This window comes from Pygocentrus nattereri, chromosome 13 (genome assembly GCF_015220715.1).
Source record: "Pygocentrus nattereri isolate fPygNat1 chromosome 13, fPygNat1.pri, whole genome shotgun sequence".
In the NCBI taxonomy this organism is placed as follows: Eukaryota; Metazoa; Chordata; class Actinopteri; order Characiformes; family Serrasalmidae; genus Pygocentrus; species Pygocentrus nattereri.
In genome coordinates this window covers 26,136,405-26,157,179 of record NC_051223.1, presented here as the reverse complement: position 1 = coordinate 26,157,179, position 20,775 = coordinate 26,136,405, and the positions used below count along the sequence as shown (strand labels likewise).

At 37.3% G+C, this 20,775-nt stretch overlaps 1 protein-coding gene across 1 annotated transcript in view; it reads left to right on the top strand.

The window, feature by feature from the left end:
* LOC108429368 (cadherin-12) overlaps positions 1–20,775 on the top strand; it is a 185,896-nt gene that overhangs the window by 94,919 nt on the left and 70,202 nt on the right. Inside the window, exons 3-5 of the mRNA XM_017701065.2 lie at positions 4,664–4,958; positions 14,599–14,718; positions 16,676–16,843. Of these exons, the coding sequence (XP_017556554.1) occupies positions 4,664–4,958; positions 14,599–14,718; positions 16,676–16,843 (583 nt within the window). The remainder of the gene's footprint in view (positions 1–4,663; positions 4,959–14,598; positions 14,719–16,675; positions 16,844–20,775) is intronic.

The window sequence follows — 20,775 nt, the reverse complement described above, 5'->3', positions numbered from 1 at the left end:
GATTCTGACCTGCAGTATTTTACCATAATAACAATGACAATACTAAACACTAATGTCTGTAAAATAACGATGAACATTTGTTTTTTTGTGAATTTACACTGAATTTACAATTATTTACATGCATTGAATCCTAATTAATCTGTTTTTCTATAAAATGGGCCCTGGGGGTCTCTTTCTCAACCACAAACACAGACACAAAGCTGTGCAGAAACCAATGGGGTAACATGATGTATAGAAACACAGTAACCATATTGTTTATTCATAAGTTCCTTTATAAGAATAATTGTGTTAATTGTGTTGCTTATATGTCTCAAGTACAATGCTGATTATGCACAATTCATTTAAAAGATATTACAAATATATATTATGTGTAGCTGTCCTTGTATGTATTCCGCATGCATGTGCTGCCTGAGGTAGCTGACTGTGCCACTTCAACTGTGAAAATGAGCAGTGCCACATTTTTCCACTACTGTAAACTCCACAAGCAATCTGTCAAAGCATCTCATTATGCTAAAACTAAATAATAAAGATCCTTATGCCAAAGAAGACAGAGCGCCGATGTAACCTAAACAAGATTGAATGTAACTTCAAAGCTGCAGAAACCTTAAAAAAAAAAAGTTACTGCTCTTTTCTTACCAATCCTCCTCTGAGACCCAGAAACAGCTTTGGTGAAAACCATATTACCAGCTATCCGAATAACAGAGGAGAGAAGAGAAGCTGCTCCAAACTGCCTGAAGCAGCTTTCAGCAGAGTATACACGAGTGCATGATATCCGGAAAGTCTTTTACAGATTTTAGCATGGCATCACTGCATGATGTTAAGCTGTGCTCCTTATTGTGTGTTTCATTTGGGTTTTTTACTATTTCTGTGTTGTGTGTATTTGTTCTTCACTTAAAATGAAATACAAAACATGGATGTGAAGGCCATGTGTTATGTGTTAAGTAGGTTAGTCCTGTGTGGTAACTGCAGTTGGCTTGCTGGAGTATTAGCTGTGCTTTTGCTTTCATATGAACTTTGTGATGGGCTTTGATTTCATTATGTTAAAGGGGTTAATCTGTCCTGTTTCCCTCTCCTCGACTCCTCCACAACCTTTCAGGGAAGGAGAAAAGAGCAGTAAGAAGGGAGATGGAGGACAGGAGCTGTAGCAGAAGTATGTGGAAACAGCCACGAAGCAGCTCTTTATATTCAAAGACTTTATTTCGAGGCTGCAGTTTTGAGCTGTTTCTACCGGCTCGGGTCTAGGTTTTCAAACAGCATTAGTCGTTTTTTAATTTTGTTTCATTATTATTTCTTTCATCCCTTTCTTCTGGAAAAGATGCTGCACTCTTTGAACAGCATGTGTGGGCTGATGGACACAAGTAAAAAGACCGCAGTAATGTTGAGCTGCTGAATCTGCCGTTCTACGGCAGAAAGCTAATGATAATCTGACTGTTATTATTCCAGTATCTTATTATGGCCCCGCCGCATCCACAGACTGCAGAGCTACCTGCTAATTGTTGCTATTGTGAGCAGGGGGGAAGTGTTTGATGGGCATGCTCCAACACCTGTCGGCTTCCCTGCAATGCACCCATGCAAACAGCCATTCTCCAAAGGGAAAGGAGTTTGATCCGATTCAAATTATACAACAATTTCCTAACCAGTTGAGCTGAAAATGTGAGTGCTTATTATCTTGGAGCATGAATGGCAAATTGTGTGAGAGCGTGTGCATGTATATTTGTTTGTAAAACAAACAGACACCGGCTCAATTTGGCCTAGCTCTCCTAGCTCTGTTGAGTCTAGATTAAGCCTCGGTGCTCCTGTTTCCTCCCTCTCGGTTTTTGCCTCCTCATACCACCCTTTTTCAGGTCACAAGTTTTGTTTCATCAGCTCCCATGCACTACTGAATGATATTTGCATGATAATAACTTGATTACTTTCCCCTTCTCCTACTTTACGCCTGCTGGATATTCTCTGACTACTTTCTGTTGTGCACGGAAAACTGCAAAGAAGTTTCCTGCCGAAAAGTGTATAAAGCATATGGGCAGGCTGCCTGTTCCTAATGCATTCCTTTCATTTCTGGGATATTTTTCTTCAATCCTTTGTTAAGAAAAGCCTCTGTGCATTTGTCTGCGCCTGCCGATGTGCTTTTCCCCTCCGTGCTTTACAGGACCCAGAGGATGAAGCATTGCATTAGAAAGAGCACTCTAGTGCTACTCGCCCATTAATGAATCCCTTTATGTCATTGATTACTATTGTTAGCCTAATGGAATTTTTAATTAGTATCACTCAACTTTCCCCAGCAGCAGTTAATGAGCAAATGTGCTGTTTCCTCTCTTTGCAACATCTCTTTTCTTTAAACTCCATCTTTAATTGTTCAGATACAAAGTGCAGATAATTAGGGGATAATTCCCTAAATACACTTTTCACTGCCCACCCAGACTGAATATTTTAAGCAGAAACCTGATATTATCAGTATGATTCAAATGGTATGAAGGAGTTTGACCTAACCTAAGATGCATATTGTTATAAGCCATGCATGATATATGATGTGATGGAATATAGCAGCATAATTAAAAAATACATGCAAAATGAGCATTTTTAGATGTCTATCCATCATCTGTTATGGCATTATTTGCCATTTTCTATTAATTAATCTATAATTTCATTATTTAGTATGTAAAAAATACTAATTAAGTTTTGTAAAATACACAGTATACTGTATGTCCTGTTGCTTGGCAACCATAGCCCATGTTACTTATTGAAAATTGGTGCATTTTATAACATTAGATTTTGTTCATGTTACTCAAGGCTGCATGTTACAGTGATTTTACCGGTTAAAGTACCCCTAAAACATCATACAATGTGCAAATGTAAAACATAAAAAATAGTTGATTAAAAGTAATCAAAAATCTGAATATCTATGTTTATGCATGATTATGCAAATTACAAATGCCTCATTGTCTCTCCATTTCTAAACCCTCCCTCTCCCTCCCACGACTCTGCATGCTGTCTCTAAGTTTTATAAGATGAGGCAGATGCTAATGCTATCACATTTGACAGTTTATTAGATAATGTGGAATTTAAATCTAACACAGTCATAATTTAAGAAATCATTTGAGCTTACAACTGCACAGTCCAAACATTTCAAACAACCATGCTACTTTAGTGCAGGCAGTTCCTGTAGGTGTAGGCGAGTTTCTTGTCATCATGTTATAATCCTCTCATTAGTGTATGTTAGCATAACGGTTCATAAGCTCATTGACGATGTACAACACTAAGCTGCCACAGAGCTCTCCACAACATTCTTGATGAGCAGAAGTGTACAGAGCAGTTATATCTTCCAATTATTATTTTTTTAAATATGTTGTTGGAGGTGGAATTACGAGTGACACGACTCTGGTGAACGTTTGGCCTCTAGGCTCACAAAAAAAATTACAAAATTATTAAAAATAAAAAAATGGCGTGTCTTCTGTCATGTCAGAGAGAAAAAGGATTCAGCCAAAAAAAAATGTTGAGCGCAGACAGAACTGGGTCAAGTTAGCCCACCACCCAGCCAACAGAGCAAGTGTGTTTAAGGAACCTGTGTTCATGCAACCTACATCTGCTTGCCATCTTCAATTCACACGCTCATAGATGTGTCAAACTCAAACAAGTACAGGCACCCTATGATGAATAATTTATTGCCTTACATAAATTTGTATCATTAATTTGCTTCCTTACTACTACAAAAACAAAGGTGCTAAAAAACATTCAGGAGCTCTACCATAGAAGAACCGAACTTAGTTCCATAAGCAACATTTCAATAGATGGTTCTTTAAATGACCATTTTTATAAAAGGATAAAATGAGAGTTTAAATAACCTCTGCATAATATAAATATTCGGTAACACTTTATTTGAAGGCTACCTACATAAGGGCTTCATGACGCATTCATAAGCGCTGAATAATGTGTTTATGAAGCACTACTTGAACATTTATTAAGTGCTTGTGTCAGTTCTCGCAACCTGACATAAGATGTTTTATGAAATAAATGACATTGTACTGACATAATATGAATAAACCTTGAACATATTTACAGCACTAAACATATTTAAAACACTATACATAACTATATATGTCAGCATTCTTAAAACGACATTGTATTAATATCAGGTGAAATATGCCTGGAAACCACCCCCTCTTCCCTCCATGGCATAGATAATATGATTGATGCAATTATGTATAGTGTTTTAAATATGTTTAGTGCTGTAAATATGTTCAACGTTTATTCTTATTATGTCAGTTCTTGAAACCTGACATAAGCACTTAATAAATGTTCAAGTAGTGCTTCATAAACACATTATTCAGTGCTTATGAATGTGTTATGACGCTCTTATGTAGGTAGCCTTCAAATAAAGTGTTACCAAATATTCTTTACCTATCAAATATTCTTCCCCCTTACACTATACCGCATCCAGAACCTATGGTAATCCAAAATCAAATCAAGTTCAAAATCAAACAATTATCTGTGAGACGACTAAGCAGCACATAATTTGTAATACGTAAACTCATTTGTCTGTTTAGACTGTGTTCAATTATTTTCAAATTGAATGAAAATGATTTTGTTATCATAATTATCTTTCCACAGTATCTTTTCTAACGAGTCAAACTGATATTTAATGTCTGTCATTTTTCTGCTGTGTCAGCTGCACACGGATCTGGACAAAGGAGAGAGTGCGGTAAAATACACTCTGTCAGGGGAGGGGGCCGGAACCATCTTCACCATCGACCAGACCACGGGGGACATTCATGCCTTACGCAGCCTGGACAGGGAGGAGAAGCCTTACTACACACTCCGAGCCCAGGCCGTGGATATCGAGACCAACCGTCCACTGGAGCCCGAGTCAGAGTTCGTCATTAAGGTGCAAGACATTAACGACAATGAGCCAAAGTTTCTGGAGGGCCCTTACACAGCTAGTGTCCCTGAGATGTCGCCTGTTGGTAAGGATACTTTAAATGGCTGATTTTTACTTCTATGAAGATGCATGTAAACATATTTTCCTCAAGATGCAGGGAAGGTGTTTAATGGAGAGTGTAGATTGCAGAGGCCCACATGCACACCTCTAAATCAGCTGTTATAGAATAGAATAGAATAGAATAGAATAGAATAGAATAGAATAGAATAGAATAGAATAGAATAGAATTCAACTTTGTCACTGCGTATGTCGCAGGTACAAAGCAACAAAATGCAGTTTGCATCCATCCAGAAGTGCTTAGCAGAAATATAAATATGTATGTTACAATGTACAGGTTAAAAATATGAGGGGGTATAGACATGAAGGGGGTTATACAGGTTATAAATACGAAGGGGTATAAAGTATTATGAACAGGTTATAAATATGAAGGGGGGTAAGTATGTACTTATGAACAGGTAGACTATTTACACAGTAAATACAATAATGGGCAGTATATTATTGTATTAATACAGTATGTTATGGTATTAATAGAGTGTTTGCTGCACATAATTGTACCAGAATCCACAGAAATGATATTTTCTAAGCTATATTGACTCCACACCTCCCGTCTCATTTCCAGGACTTTTATTGTACTGTTCTGTTTTAAAACATTAGGCTATGAAAAAGCACAAATATCTACTTTTCGCCTGGAAAACCTCATGTAAGGACCTCTGCTGTACCTTTGACGGTACACTTACATTGTTTGTACCTTGATGAATGAATCATGTACCTGCATAATACGATTATTTCTAACAGTGTAATGGCCCTTACACAACCCATGCATGCACAATTTGATGCCTGGGTCAGCAATGTGTGCATCTTAAATTAGTTGAATTCACTAATTAATATGTTTGCATAATTTTACTAATATTCTAAGTTAACTAAGCCAACATTAATATGGCACTAATATGATAAATTATTAACACCATTTATTGATTAATTGATTGATTATCATTTTGTAATTTACTTTTGTATTTTAAATGTATTTTCCTACCTTAACCATTTGGACAATCTGTAGTTCCACCTTGCAGCTAGGTGCATTCTGTCCACTCATACAGCTTTAAAATGTGCTGATTTTTAAATGGAATACTCTTTCTTTAAGGTCAAATTTAGCCAAAAAAGATACATACAATCAATTATGATTAAATACAAAAACCAGTGCAATTCATGACGATTCATTATTTCAATAGTTTTTTTTACTACTGCATAAGCCTTTTTTCCAGGGTTGAAAACAAATTGCTGGCTGCCCCTTAGTGTGGATGTTAATGTCACATGGTGTCAAACCTACACAAAGGTCAAGATTTGGCCCAAGAGGTGTTTACTGGTACAAACATATTAATTTAGTCAATTTCAGAAGACCGTGTGACCAGTCATAAACTCTGACAGAAGTCATCCATGCAGGACGCTTTAGAAAAGCTTTCTTTTATGTGTTTGAAAATTCTTTCTAAATCTTTGGGACGCTAAAAAGGTAAGAGCCAAGGTTCATCATTCTAGTGCCATCTCTCAAGGCTTTCTGACTTTTTTGTAAAAGTTTTCCATTACCTGCAAATTATCTATTGACTGAATGAATTTACTATCCAAGGTAAGAGCACAACAGTGACTGTTTAATGCCAGTGTCTATTCACAATGCCTGGGCTCAACCCTGTCCAAGGTCCTTAAGCTGCAGGTCATACCAAGATGACTCCTGGAAACACATAGTTTTTAAAAGCCTTAGAAGTGGCAGTTATCACTGGAAGTCTCAAAAGCACAGCGCAAGTTGCTATTAATTATGTCTTATTCATAGCTCATTGAAATAAGCCGAGAAATTCTGCCAGACGTGCAGATTCTAAACTTCGAATCAATACTGCACTTGTGTTAGTGGAAGCGGATATTTATCTGATTTGAATGTGATGAAAAGTTATTATTCTGCATCGTCCTGTTATGTAGAAAGAAAAGCCACCATTTGTGGACACATTTTTCCATTTGGATGTTGAATCAAACTAAAAGGTGAAACATGCAGAGCGGCTAACACTATAGATTCACAATCAAAATAGCTGAAGAATCAGCAGACATCTATTCCAAACACACAATAGGCAATCTGCCAATATACTATATTTATTTTGGGCAAACCATGTTGCAATGTATTTGATTAAGGCACTTGTTATAAAGGCAATTTTGCTGTGTTTTTGTTGATATTAGATGTGTCATAACACTTTCTGGGGTGAAACAACAATATCTTATGATAGTTAATGTAGTGTGGCATTATGTCCATGTCACAGTTTACCTCCTATTTTTAATAGTATTCATTTCATATGCAATTCCTAAAATACTATACTAGACATTTTAATACAGAGAAAATGTCCAATCCAAGTCATTCCAGGAGATGACACAAACTGTACTGAAACAATCCTACAACAAAGTGCTATGTCATCAAGTACTAAATATTGTGTAGAAGAAAGTCATTTCTTGTGCACCACCAAGAGAGAAATGAAAGATGTGATTCCATGATGCAGTGTTTTGTGTGCAAGAACATCCAGCAAAGAATATTGGAACAAACTGCTCACTTTACTTAAGAGCCAAATGAATATACATAACTCATTTCAGTGTTTTGGCATTACTAGTAGGATTCATAACCATAAAAAACAAACATAAACATAACTGTTATTATAGTGTCATGATGTTGCTTTATGGCTTCATAGAAATCTTATGAGCATAAAAATATGATACTCTCTTTAATTAAGAGCCAGAAAAAAAATCTACATAACTATGTTCTAACAGAGTAATAGTATCAAAACCTTCACAGTGGATTTGACTGAAGACTGAACCACTGAACCTGACAATGATGTTGACAAAAGCAACCTTTATGACATCTTCCGCTTACTGGAATAAGCCCTTGTAAATGTTTGTATAGGTTTACTGCAGTTGTCATGAAGGCTTATGTAACTCATGCAGTCTTATGAACATGAGCTACAAGTAGAGTATCACCAAAAACTAAAAGTAACATTACAAAGGCATTGAGGCTGCTTAACACAAGCCCAGGTTGGACTATATGCAAGAAGACTAACACTCTGAAAAGACTTTTAAAAGACTGAAGTCTGAAGCCCTGTCACTTCTAAAGACAACGTGCCATTAGTCACAGACCACGATTTTGAGGAGACGGGGGGGGATCTTGCAGAGTCATTATTTGCAAGACTGCACATAGACTGCTTTTGAGATTATTTTCCATGCTCTTGGTGGAAATTTACAAGAGAAACTGTACAGAAAAGGAGCAGATAAAGAAGCAGTCTTGGCCATGGCTGGCCTTGAGTATTTGGTGGTTTGTTCTGAGAAAGAGCCAAAGAAAAAGACAAGACACTGACATTTCTGCCCACCTTTTGTCTTTCTCCACTCTATCATGGTACAAAGGAGAAGACATGTGAAAGAGACACTCTTGCTCAGTCCACAACTCTAGCAGTTTCTCCTCCTTTTGCACAGTCCTACAGAAGACTCTCTTGTGCTCTCTCTCTGTCCGGAGTGGGTGAATGTGACCCTGAAATCATGTATGATGAGAATTACAAGGGCTGGTTACAAAATATCCAGGGCAAGGCCAGTCGATGCCCCTGAGCTCACCTAGTGGTTGTTGACAATGTCCACGTCACCATTTGCGTACGCCAACACTATAAACTTATGATAATATTATACATGGTTGATTTGATCAGAATATCAAGACAAGAAAAAGACTGATTTAAGATAGCTATCCTGCTCACCGTACACCAGACAATTTGCCTGTGACAGTTAAATCACTTAAACAGTCATTTGGTGTGTTACCCACATAACTCAACTAAGCACTCTGAAGTCTAAAGAGAGGGAATTTTTAATGGTTTAACAACTCCAGTTCCCACTCATGAGAATTAGCTTCAGCTCTGACCTCTGAGTCTTGTTAAACCTGTTCATCCAGGTGCTACATACATTCTCTTTTAAGATGCTCTCCAAGCTCCAAAAGGCTCTACAGTAGAATCAAGCAAAGATTCCACAGTTGGTTTTAGAAGCTAAAGAGATCTGCAGAAGATCAAATGAATGAGCCTCATCCTAGCTTCTGTTTTTCACAAAAACATAAAAAAAAAAAAAACAACCTTAAAATAAAACCCACAATGCACCTTTTGGTCTGACACAGTCTTCAGTAGTAGAGTTTTGTAAGTGCTTTGTAAAGTCCCTAGTTATGTAGTACTAGCACATATTTCCTACTACATATGTTAAATTGTATCACTACACTACAGATTAGGACTCATGTATTTGGTGGGGACAACATTACTCTTAATGTAAATAAAAGATTCCAAAAAGGGTTCTTTGGAGCGATGCCATAGATGAACCACCACTGGTTCAGTAAAGAACCTTTAAGTGGGTGGTTCTTTAAGGGATCATTTCTGTGTGTGAGGCGTGTGTGAAGATCTTTTTAACGTTTAAACTTTTAAATGACCAGGTTTGTTACATACTAAGGCTTACTATTCAGCAACTACTGCAGTGTGCAATGAAACTCTGGGCCCTGGCCATTTAAGGGGTTAAAGAACCTCCACTTAGGACTTTAAATCCAAGCAAATATCCACAGGAAGACAGAAGTGAAAAATGTTGCCCGCACATATCCCTTAAAAGGTTCATCTTAAAAACTAAGCACTTGACATATTGATTTCCACACCAGATTAATTCAATAGCTGTAAGTACAAGTAATTCAGACGAACACTGCAGCCCTGCTCACAAGGGCCACATTGCATAGTTTGTTAAAGATGTAATGGCATCTGATTTGGATGTGTCCCTTTTAATACGACATTTAATGTGACATTAGACTGCTCACAAGTCCCTGGTGTGACATTAGGGGAATAAATGGCGCCATTATACTAATCTTTGGATTCAGATGGGCTATACTTTTGCAAATGGGGTGTCATGACATGTCAGACTGCTGAATTCTGCTCTAGCCCACACAGCCACTGAAAAGACTGTGAAAAAAGAAAGAAGTACTTATGTTATGGTAAACAACCTATTGAAAAACTTGATCATTCATATTCAAGTATTGAGTGTTGTTGCATTAAACTGAGCGCTGTGATTACTTACCATAATTGCCACAGAAATCAAGGGCAAAATAAATAAATTAAGTGCTTGTCAGTAAAGGACCATCTCAGAGAAATCCTTTCAAGCCATTATAACTACACCATAAAATATAACATCAAGGCTGTAAACCAGCAGTGGTCGTCTCTTTGTTCTCTCCCAGTCTCTCTCTTTATTCGGCACCCTGATTTAGTGTTTGCACTATTCTAGTAGCTAGATTGTTGAGCAGACTTTAATGGACTACAATTAAGTTTAAGACCATTCTTCTTGGCTGCCCTTGGTTACAGTGACTGGCACTATGGAACATTATCACTCTTAAATGCAGGCTGTGGTGTCACTGGCAGATAGCCATCTTCACTCTATCTTTAATTAAAGCCACCAGGTAGCCTGCCATCAGAGAAAGTTAAACATGCAAGCGCGTGGAAACAATGAAAGAAAGAAAGGAATCCAACTGTGCACTTGAGAATGTGCTAGTAGGTGTGAGTATTAAAAGTGAAAGATAGATTTCATGTGCAAATTATAACTGGATTTAATAATAAAGAGAGGTTACGTAGCAGAACATTAAAGGAAAATAATTACATTAGATTATATAGATCTTGTTGCTTCTTATTCACCTTTCATCTATTCAAATGTGCAGGAAACCGATTTGTCAAGCTATACTGTCTTTCTTATGATCAAAGCAGGTTCCTCATAGAGCAAATGCCAAAAATACTTGAATAAATAAAAGGAGAACATTCAGTTTTACATCGCCAATGGCAACAACAAGAATAAGAGACAGACTAGAGGGGAAAAAAAGCAACAACTCAAGCACATCCCCGTGTTGCTGTTTGAACATAATACCCAGTGTGCCCTGCGCTGCTCTGAACCATTTTTAATGCTTTCCCCCCGAGGATGACAGATCAAGGTAATTCACTCGGAGATTGCCTTTCTCTTGATCTGAATGGCAACAAAAATGAAATGAAACCCCCTTCAACAGTCAGACGAATGAAAGCCACTCCCCGTTGCCAGTAGCCTAGCATGAACGGGACAATTTATATGCACTTCATTCTCCTCAGTCTTGCTGGATGATTCTGAATGTGGCACTGCTTAAGCTATTTCTACATTCCCAATGCTTCTACATCCCAGTGTACGCTAAATCAATAGCCACAGATAAGAGAAAGATTCTAGCCGCTCTTCATTAGTGCTCTTGATTCCTCAGGTCTCCAGAAAGTATGAGGCCTCATGAGGGGAATGTGGCTCTTTGAATTAATGATTATAGAATATTTCTCTACGTGGGTGATGAAATAACTGAATGGTACATTGACACGCAAATGTGTGTGGTGAAGGAGCATGAAAATCAAAGCTACTTACATCAATTAGCTGAAGAGAAGTGAAAGGCCAATCAGCTCTGTTGGAAATCTGAACGGTTACCCAACCTGGTGTTTTTGTGTTTCAAAGACCTTCATGTGGCCTTGTTTGCTTATTTACATGTAAATAGTACACATTTACATATATAAACACGTAACAGTGCATAACAAGATGAATAACAAAATGAGCTTTTAAACACATAACCGCTACATCATACACCAGAGATGAGGACTGGAGTCAGAGAGTCCCACTTGACTCATACGTTGGCTGATTTGGAACTTGACACAGACTACACTCTCAGAAATAAAGCTACAAAACTGGCACTGGGGCAGTATCCGTTCTTGTCACTGGGGTGGTACCCCCAAGGGCACATCTCAGTACCTTTAGTCTGGGAACATAAATGTATCATAACCCATTGAAATTATTTTATAAAATTTAAAAACTTTTAAACTAAACAAAAAGTTGTACTGAGTCCACACATCCTGTCTCGTTTCCAGGCTTTTTATTTTATTGATCTGTTTTAAAACATTAGGTTATAAAAAGATACAAATGCATACTTTTCACTTAAGTAATAAACAGGACAGGACAGATGCATCTCTGATCCAGGACCGAAATACCTTATTTAACTGCATCGGATTTCACACAATAAAGTTGATCATAGCAATATGATCAACTTTATATTGTATCATTATCATTTATATCATATTGAGATACAGATTACAGTGTCTGATGTGTTTCAATAAGATTGTGTTCAGTTGTGTACCTTAGTAAGTTTTTTTCTTATGCAATTTAATATGTATGTAACTTTGCTATGTATTTCTTATGTAACTTTAATATGGCTTTCAATCCTCCAGATATGTCAACACAAGGTATGCAGACTAATATGTAAACAACGCTGCTCCCACATCACCTGTGTGTACACATATGCACAGTAAAATATGACAAGGCCTTAAGAACATGCTGTCAACCACCAGTGTTAACAGTGCTATTGCATCATTCCTAAATCCTCTGCAAGAGCACTGTCTTCTTCCAGCATCCCTACAGAGCTGCTACACTATCAAACATGGCTGAGCTTTGTTTGTTGGATTAAAGCCTTGATCTTGCTCAGCCAACATTTTAATGCCATTGTTAACCATCTGCTAGCTGCAGGGTGCCATGCTATTAAAGGCGTGTTACAGACAATAAGCAGATTAACTTGAAGTATCCCAAAATTTCAGCCCTGTTTTTAAAAAAAAAAAGGCAAGAAACTGTCCAAGTCTCTCCCAGATAAAATCACAGACATTCACCTTAGCTATCAAAAAGGATATCAATGGGAAGTCTACACTTTCACTGTTGACATAGGAGCAGCGCAGAATACGTTACTATTAAAGTATCCTAAATTCTATCTCAGTTTTGCCACAGGGCTATGGATTACAGCAATAGCACTACGGCTCAGGCTAATTAAAAGGGAGGGAGGAGGGCTGTTTTCCTGGGCAAAATAATGACTGCGAGTGTCTGCGTCTTCATGTGGCTGGAGGGTTTTACTTCTGCTTCAGCATACCTCTGCTCTGCATTAGCGTTTTGTTTGTATAAGATGTTATAGAGGCTATTGGATCTTTATCTCTTCTTGTAAATGACACCATAAAGTGTCTTTATTAGTACTGCACAGGATGTACGGCCAGAGTGCAAAGAATTATTCTGAAAATAGTTTAAATACTGAATACCTCTGGGTAGTTTTACGGTTGTCTTTTTAAAAATAAATGATCTTTTTCATATGTTGTATCTTTTATGAGTAGCGAGTGAGATACACCAGCAATTAATTTTAGTTTTAAAAAATCAACACACAAATTGTAATAAATACAGGATATGTCAGTAAGCACTATTAAACAAGTTTATTTATTTACTAATTTATTTTGCTTTTTAACTCCTAGAACCCCTATCCTATGTTTCATAAGTCAGAAAAGGGTTAACTTACAGGTATGATGCACTTAAGGCTTATGGACCCTAACAAACTGCCCACAAAGCATGGGCTTGGGGTTCTAAGGGTTTAGAACAGAATTAAAATACAACAATGTATTTAAAAAAGTACTGATTAATAATTCATGTACACTGCAAATTGCATTGCAAAGCTAAACCAGGGATCGTGCCCAATCTAACGACCATAAAAAGAAAGCTGGCTATGATTGAACAGCAGTGAGCAAAGCAGGAGAGCTGAGGAAATAGCATCAGTTTAACCATCATCTTAAAAATGAAAACAACTTTTTGGTCAACTCATCAGTGATTGAGGGAGTGATCCTTTATGGTACTCAAAACCACTTTATATGGAAGCGTGTCCTAAAACATTGCTGTATTTCCTGGTGCAGAATTTTGCTGCAGCGTTGGAGAGCTAGCTAGCCTGCATCGGTTTATTTATTCTAGGAATTTTTTTTAGACTGTATCTGGTTAAGACTGATAGTGTTGCCTCAAATTGGTATCTCCAATTAGACCCAGCATAGAGCTGGCAACTATGACTGTGACTTGTGCCAAGTTACTATTTATCTTCATAATACAACACGTTTCCCCATGCAAGTGTGCAAATTCATAAAAGTATAAGCATGTGTGTTATTCAAAGGGTTTTTCTCTTTTGCAAATATTTTAATTATCGTTATCAATTTCACCAAATATTGGTTGTAGCATTTAAGAGTGGGGACAATATAACAATTGACCAATATGAATGCAGATTTTAAGGAGCTAAAAATATTAAGGGGCTAAAAAGTCAGAAAACCAATTTCTAATATCATGGTTTAAACAATGCTTTAGTTTTGGTTTCTCTAAATTATCTTTTAAGATGTTTTCATAGAACCTTCAAGCACTTTTTACAGAATTTTATGGAAAAAATTACTGTAAAAGTTATTCTGATGGATTAAGGTTGAATTTGGATGCAGTTTGCATATATTTGTTTTGTAAATTTTGTGTTGAAATTTTCTAATTGTCCAGTTCTGCGATATGTAGGTTGGAAAGACATGCACATAAAGTTCATCACTTTAACAGCCAAAAAGATTGACAAGAAACATTCTCAAAAAAGAAAAGTTTCATGGGTTTGGTACAATATAACTAAGACCAATGGTTTTCAGTGCTTTATTGATAGAAATGTTCCCAATAGTAAGAAATCTGCAGGACCTTAATATCAGCCACTGTTACTGGTCAACTGATATACCACTAAAGCCACTCATCACTCATTCATACGCTGTGTCTTTTTGTAGGTACATATGTGACCAAAGTAACGGCGACAGATGCAGATGACCCCACTTATGGTAACAGTGCACGAGTGGTGTACAGCATCCTGCATGGCCAGCCATACTTCTCTGTGGATCCCAAGACAGGTAAACCCTGTTACACGTCAATGTATCTCTGTAAATTAAAACAATCCTCATAACAAAATGCGTAACATCCCACAAATAAGGGTTATATAATTTGTTTTTGTCAAACTGAAGTCAATGCACAGATTTCAGTCTAATTACAAAGTATTGACCCCATTAAACAAATGGAGAAAGACGGCTTGATTTGATTACACCGTGGCCAGTCAGGGCAATAGATTTGTATCACAGGGCAATTCTAAACTCTAACTCATTCTGAATAGTGTGAAAGCAATGGACATGCTGTCACCTCAATAGCCCCTAAAAGATCAATGCTCACACAAGCAGGTGCACATTTCACACAGCGCACTTTCCACTAAGAGCAAAATATGTCAGCTCGCTTATTGGAATTTTTTTTTTTTTTGCCTTTTTATGCTGAGATAATGCTACTACCATCAAATAAGGCAGCAAACGCATGCTGTTCGGGAAGAGCATCTGAAGGAAATGTTTGAGAGTGTTGACAGAAAGTGAAAGAGTCTTTAAATGATTCAACTTGGATTCAATAAACTGCAATCCAAAAGTAAAGCGCTTCAAATAAAACACTTCAGACATGATTTAGATGAAGAGTTGCAAGCATATCTACACTGATCACTGATCAAAGACCCATAAACTCCTTCCTCCTGGTAAGGATAAAGCAAGATACGACTAAAACCTAGAGTACATTGAATACTGATAGAGTACTGATTCAGTTTCTTCTGATCACATTTTCAGTGCAGCCCAAGGGAATCTCACTGGAACATGGCAAAAAAAATTTAGATCTGGGGACAAAGAGAAAAATCACGGTTCATCACAGCACGCTGTATCAAAACTGTTAACCTCTGCACACAACAAAGTGCCAAAACAGACAGAAATAGAGAGCAAGAGAGCAAGAGTGTGTATGCGTGTGTGTGTGTGTGTGAGAGAGAGAGACAGAGAGAGAGAGAGAGAGAGAGAGAGAGAGAGAGAGAGAGGACAGAGAAAGGGGAAAAAAAAGAAAACATAACCCTCAATCACCATGCACTTCACAGAGCCGTATGTTTCAGAGCTCCTCTAAAACTGATGAGAAGCGAGTCAAAAACAGAAGCCTTTGATGGTGCTCCCAGGCACACAGACCCAGGAGATCAAACGTGACATCCTTTTTCCATATTACCTGCTGCCAGTGTTGCTGAAACACCTCTGTGACCCTTTTAACCACCCACAACCATATCTAATCTGACCTATGAGGTGCTTGCTTGATCTGTAAAAGCTTCATATGGCATCGGGAAAAGCATTAGATGAGCTTTTTGTATTGAAAAAGGTATTTGACGAGCAGCAAACCATACAGTCTTAGCTCATTCAGACCACAGAGAATGAACTCCTGGTGGAACAACCTCCATTTTACAGACAAAGAAAAAGCTCAAAGGATAGGTTCAAAGTTTCATCCCACAAAAATGTGCTCTTGTTTGAAAGTGTCACCAGAAATGGAGATGAAGTGCAGTGTTTTAAAAGCTCTTGGTTTGCTAGAACTCATGTAGAACTAATTTCTGTTTCCCCATATTCCATTCTTAACCTTCTATTACCCAAAACTTTCCAATTTCCAATTTGTTAATTTCACCAAATAAACAAGCGTGCTGTGTATAGAGGTGTCAACTCATTTTCACTAAAAAAAAGAAATAAAACAACAACAACAACAAAAGCCAACACAGATAATTTGAATGGGATGCCCAAACTTTTGCATGAAACAGTATATCCCTGCTCATAGTGCTTTCAGAATGGTAGTTTGCAACAAATAAAGCAGACATCTTCAGATTGTCAGCTTTGTTAGCTCATGTTCCTTACATAAAATGAATGCAACAACAGCAACACCATTTCAGAACCCTTTGCTACCTCTTTCACCCTGAATTCTAATCAGATTCTCTCAGTTGTGTCCCCACTCTCCTCACTTGTCTCTCTCTCTGGTATAAAGGTGTTATTAGAACTGCTCTGCCCAACATGGATCGGGAGGTGAAGGAGCTCTATCAGGTTCTCATCCAGGCCAAAGACATGGGGGGCCAGTTGGGGGGTCTGGCTGGGACCACCACCATCAACATCACCCTGAGCGACGTTAATGACAACCCACCCAGGTTCTCCAAAAGTAAGACATTATAACCTTTGTTGTTCATAAAGTGAATTCAAATGTGTCATACTAACAAAGAGAGAGATTTCACGCAGTATAGAGTAATAAGCAGGGCTCGATTTGAGGAAGGGGTGGACGCAAGGAACGCCATCCCCCTAGTAAAGCAGTTATTCCCCTGCTACAATTCTCTTTGGATCAATGTCAATGAATTCTAAGGTTATTAGAAGTTTTATATTCATAATCAGATGCAATTTATATCTCACAATAGGTTCTAAGAGCATGGTATTCAAAAAAAGAAGAGAAAAAGAAAAGAACAAAAGCAAGCGTGAGATGAAAGTTATAAAAAATAAACAATGTACATACACTATTTTTATACATTATTATACATATTTTTTTCTATTTTATGAGTAGCTCAAGCAAATTAAAGCAGCATAATCTACATGCATGTATTTTGATTTATGAATGGTAGGTTATTTGTAGTAAAGCACCAACATAGCCTACAGATAAAAACAGAGCAATTCATGAGGAATCGCTGTGACATCTTCATTTTGGTTCTCTCCTCTAGCGCACTAAATCTGAAATTAAACAATGGCTCTGAGGTTAAATTGTGCAGATATCAGCTTTAATATCAGGCTGTTTATTTATGTATTGTGTTCACCAACATAAAGGGGACATTTCTTTTCATATATGGTGTCCTATTTTTGGGATCTTCATGTAAGTGGACACAAACACAGAAAATGTACGTGGTTGCAATTCTCTAGGCAGTTGAGGATTTAAAGTCTACGACCCATACATCTCCAGATGCTGGGTATCTTCCCTGCTGATGCTCTGCCAGGCCTGTAATGCAGTCATTATCCCTTTCTGCCTAGTTCATGGGCTTTTCACCTTCAGACTTGTCTTCAGTGACTGAAAGGAATGCTCAGTGGGGTTTAGGCTGGGTGACTGACTTGGCAGGACTTGGCCATCTTTTGGCCCTGAGAAACTTCATAAGTTACTGCCACTGCAGCAGCAGTAAAAGCACCAGCCACCAAGTTTAAAGGCATTTGGTTTGGTCTGAGCAGTTAAGATGCTTCTGTTCACTTCAGTATTCATTCTGCTGCTGTCAGCAGTCACATGATCAATAAAGACAAATGAGTCAGTTCCACTGCTATCCAAACATGTCTACCATGTTTCACAGATGAGGCAGTACATCTTGAACAGGAGCAGTTTCTTTTTTATGTATCCAAATTGTTGGTTTTGACATACTTAATGTCTGACTGTGTATCTAAAGGATATTTTCAGATTTTCAGCCTCAAGACGTCTTGCTTTAATGACATGACCACTTCTTTGTTCATGTTCATGTTTAGAGACAACAGCAGCAAATACCACATCTAGAATTACTCAGTGGCTCTCAAACTGGTCCTCAGGGACATTCCACTTTTTTGCTCTCTCACTATGCAAGTTTGGCTGGAGGAAAAATATGGACCCTCTTGAGTTTCTCTGACGACTGGTCTGCTTTACACCTTATGTGCATGAACTACAGATGCAACTGTACAAAATGTACAAAATCAACTGTTCACCTAAAAAAAGAAGTATTCTCATTAAAACCAATTTCCTCATTCTATGAAACTCTCACCTGGCCAGTACCCCTCTTGTCACTGTGGGGATTCTCCATTAAGGGTATGTCTCAGTACCTTTAGTCAGGGAACACAATTGTACTATAATCCATTACATTATATTCTCAAATCATATTGAGGGGTATTGACCCCACACCCCGTCTCATGTCCAGTCATTTTATTTTATTGTTCCGTTTTAAAACATTAGGTAAAACAAAAGGTACAAAGACTTTTCACCTTAGAAAAGCGTATTTAAGGTGCACACTTGGACATTCAAACCACTGTTGCACATTTGAGTTTACATTTACATTGTTTGTACCTTGATGAATGAAAAATGTACCTGCATAAAACCTTTATTTCTAAAGGTTTCTTTATTTCTTTATTTCTAAATGTCATTCTAATTAAATATGCTCGAGTACAAAGACCTAATATAGTGTGTGCACTATTACACACATATAGTGTGTGCACTACTACGTCCAATTTTCAACAAATCTTTTCTTTAAAATCGTGTTTACGCTTTATGTATGTTTTATGGTTGATTTAAGAAATATGAAAAATTTTATGTGGAAAAGACAAACAGGAAAAGGAAACTGTACTTTTCTTCATTCACTTTTTACTTTATTTATTCTTCTGTAAGTAGTACAGCTGATTTATCTCTCTTCAGAAATAAGAGGTTATGATCTCAAGATGTATTAAGACTAAATTAATAAAGCTGGCTTGAGGACATATAAAACAGCGCAGAGCCTCAATTTTTTTTTATTTAATTTAAATTCCAGCAGGTGTTCTCTGATGCGATGTGTCGTGAGCTTCAAAGACATTTTTTTTCTTTCTAAATTACTATTTGGACAGGATTAGTTTTGAAGGGGGAGATGGGATAGTGTAACTATTATTGATGTTTCTCTGTAATTTTAGTCTCATCTGAGTCATGTCAGTTATTTTTATGAACTGCTCCCACGTCAGCTAAGATTCTGGTGGCTCTGACCTATTAAAAAATAACTCTAGAAATAACTCCAGCTTACATTTATACTGTGCAAATTACTATGTTAGTAAAAATTCCATTACATCCTGAGTCCTTAAGTACGGAGAAATATTTACTTGTGTTCTCTGCAGCCCATGTATTGTCCCTATCCCAACCACATGACTCATGAACATTGGCTTTGCTTGACATGCAAAGATTGTTGACGATCCAATTTAATACATTTTAGATTATAGATTAAGCCTGATGTGTTTATTTGCTCACCCTACACAACAACCTGATGGAAAAGCTCCATTCACATGCACACTAAAATTAATCTGATCCAAAATGAGGCGCATACTCAGAGTAGCATTTGGTGTAGATCTTACCATGGAATAGAGTGCTTTAAACCCTTTAAAATGATGGGAGACTCAGAGATACTTCACATGTACCTTATAAAGAAGGGTGAAAGGAAGACGTCATGTACTGAGACACCTTTTAAAGTTCAATGCATAAACCTCTCCTCTGCAGACCAGCCATGTTGAACATTATAAACCTTCGTTAAAAATCTTGTTCAATCAGATAGAAAATGTATTCCAAACGACCTCAATCAGACTAGTCTATTCCAATTAAGGTGTGTACATGGATGTATTCTATTCTATTAGTTGCATTATTAACAGATTATCAGGCTGCATGTACACATGGCTACTGAAACATGCAAAACGACAGAATAAAAGTTAACCTGCAATTAAATGAAATGCTCGGATGTATTTTCTACTCATCAGAAGCTGAATGTCTTGTAAATGGAACTTCTTTTTTTAGGTGAGATCACAGTGTATAAATCAAGTAGCCATGCCCATCTCTGTTACTTATACTGAGATCACATGTGAATCTGCCTAAACATTACACACATTACCCCACTTCCAGATGTAAAACTATTTCTATTCCAACAGTACCGAAGAATGCAATCAGTTTTATTTTGAAATTGGTAATTGGAACTTTCTGGATGTCCTTCAAAATGTCTAAATTGCTGAAAAGTAACTAGTGGTCTTAAGCCACACACTACGGTAGCTGTGACCTTTGCAGTCAAAACCTCCATTATATTTAGCCTGAGTGATAGTGAGAGCTTGAGTGGAATATAGTAATGCAAGCTTTTCACAAAGGGGTTCAATCAACCACCTCCCTTGTATTATACCATGTTTGGGTGCTCCGTGGAAGGTTCCTTATACTATTTTTTTTAAAATGTCCATAATCCTATAATCCTATAGGATTATCCTATAATGTTTTATATGTGCATATGTGCATATTTTTAAACATGTGTGTATTGTATCTATGCTAATGTGCACTGGGATTTTCATATTTCCATAATAGTATCAGAAAAGGGCTGCTGTGGCAGGCAC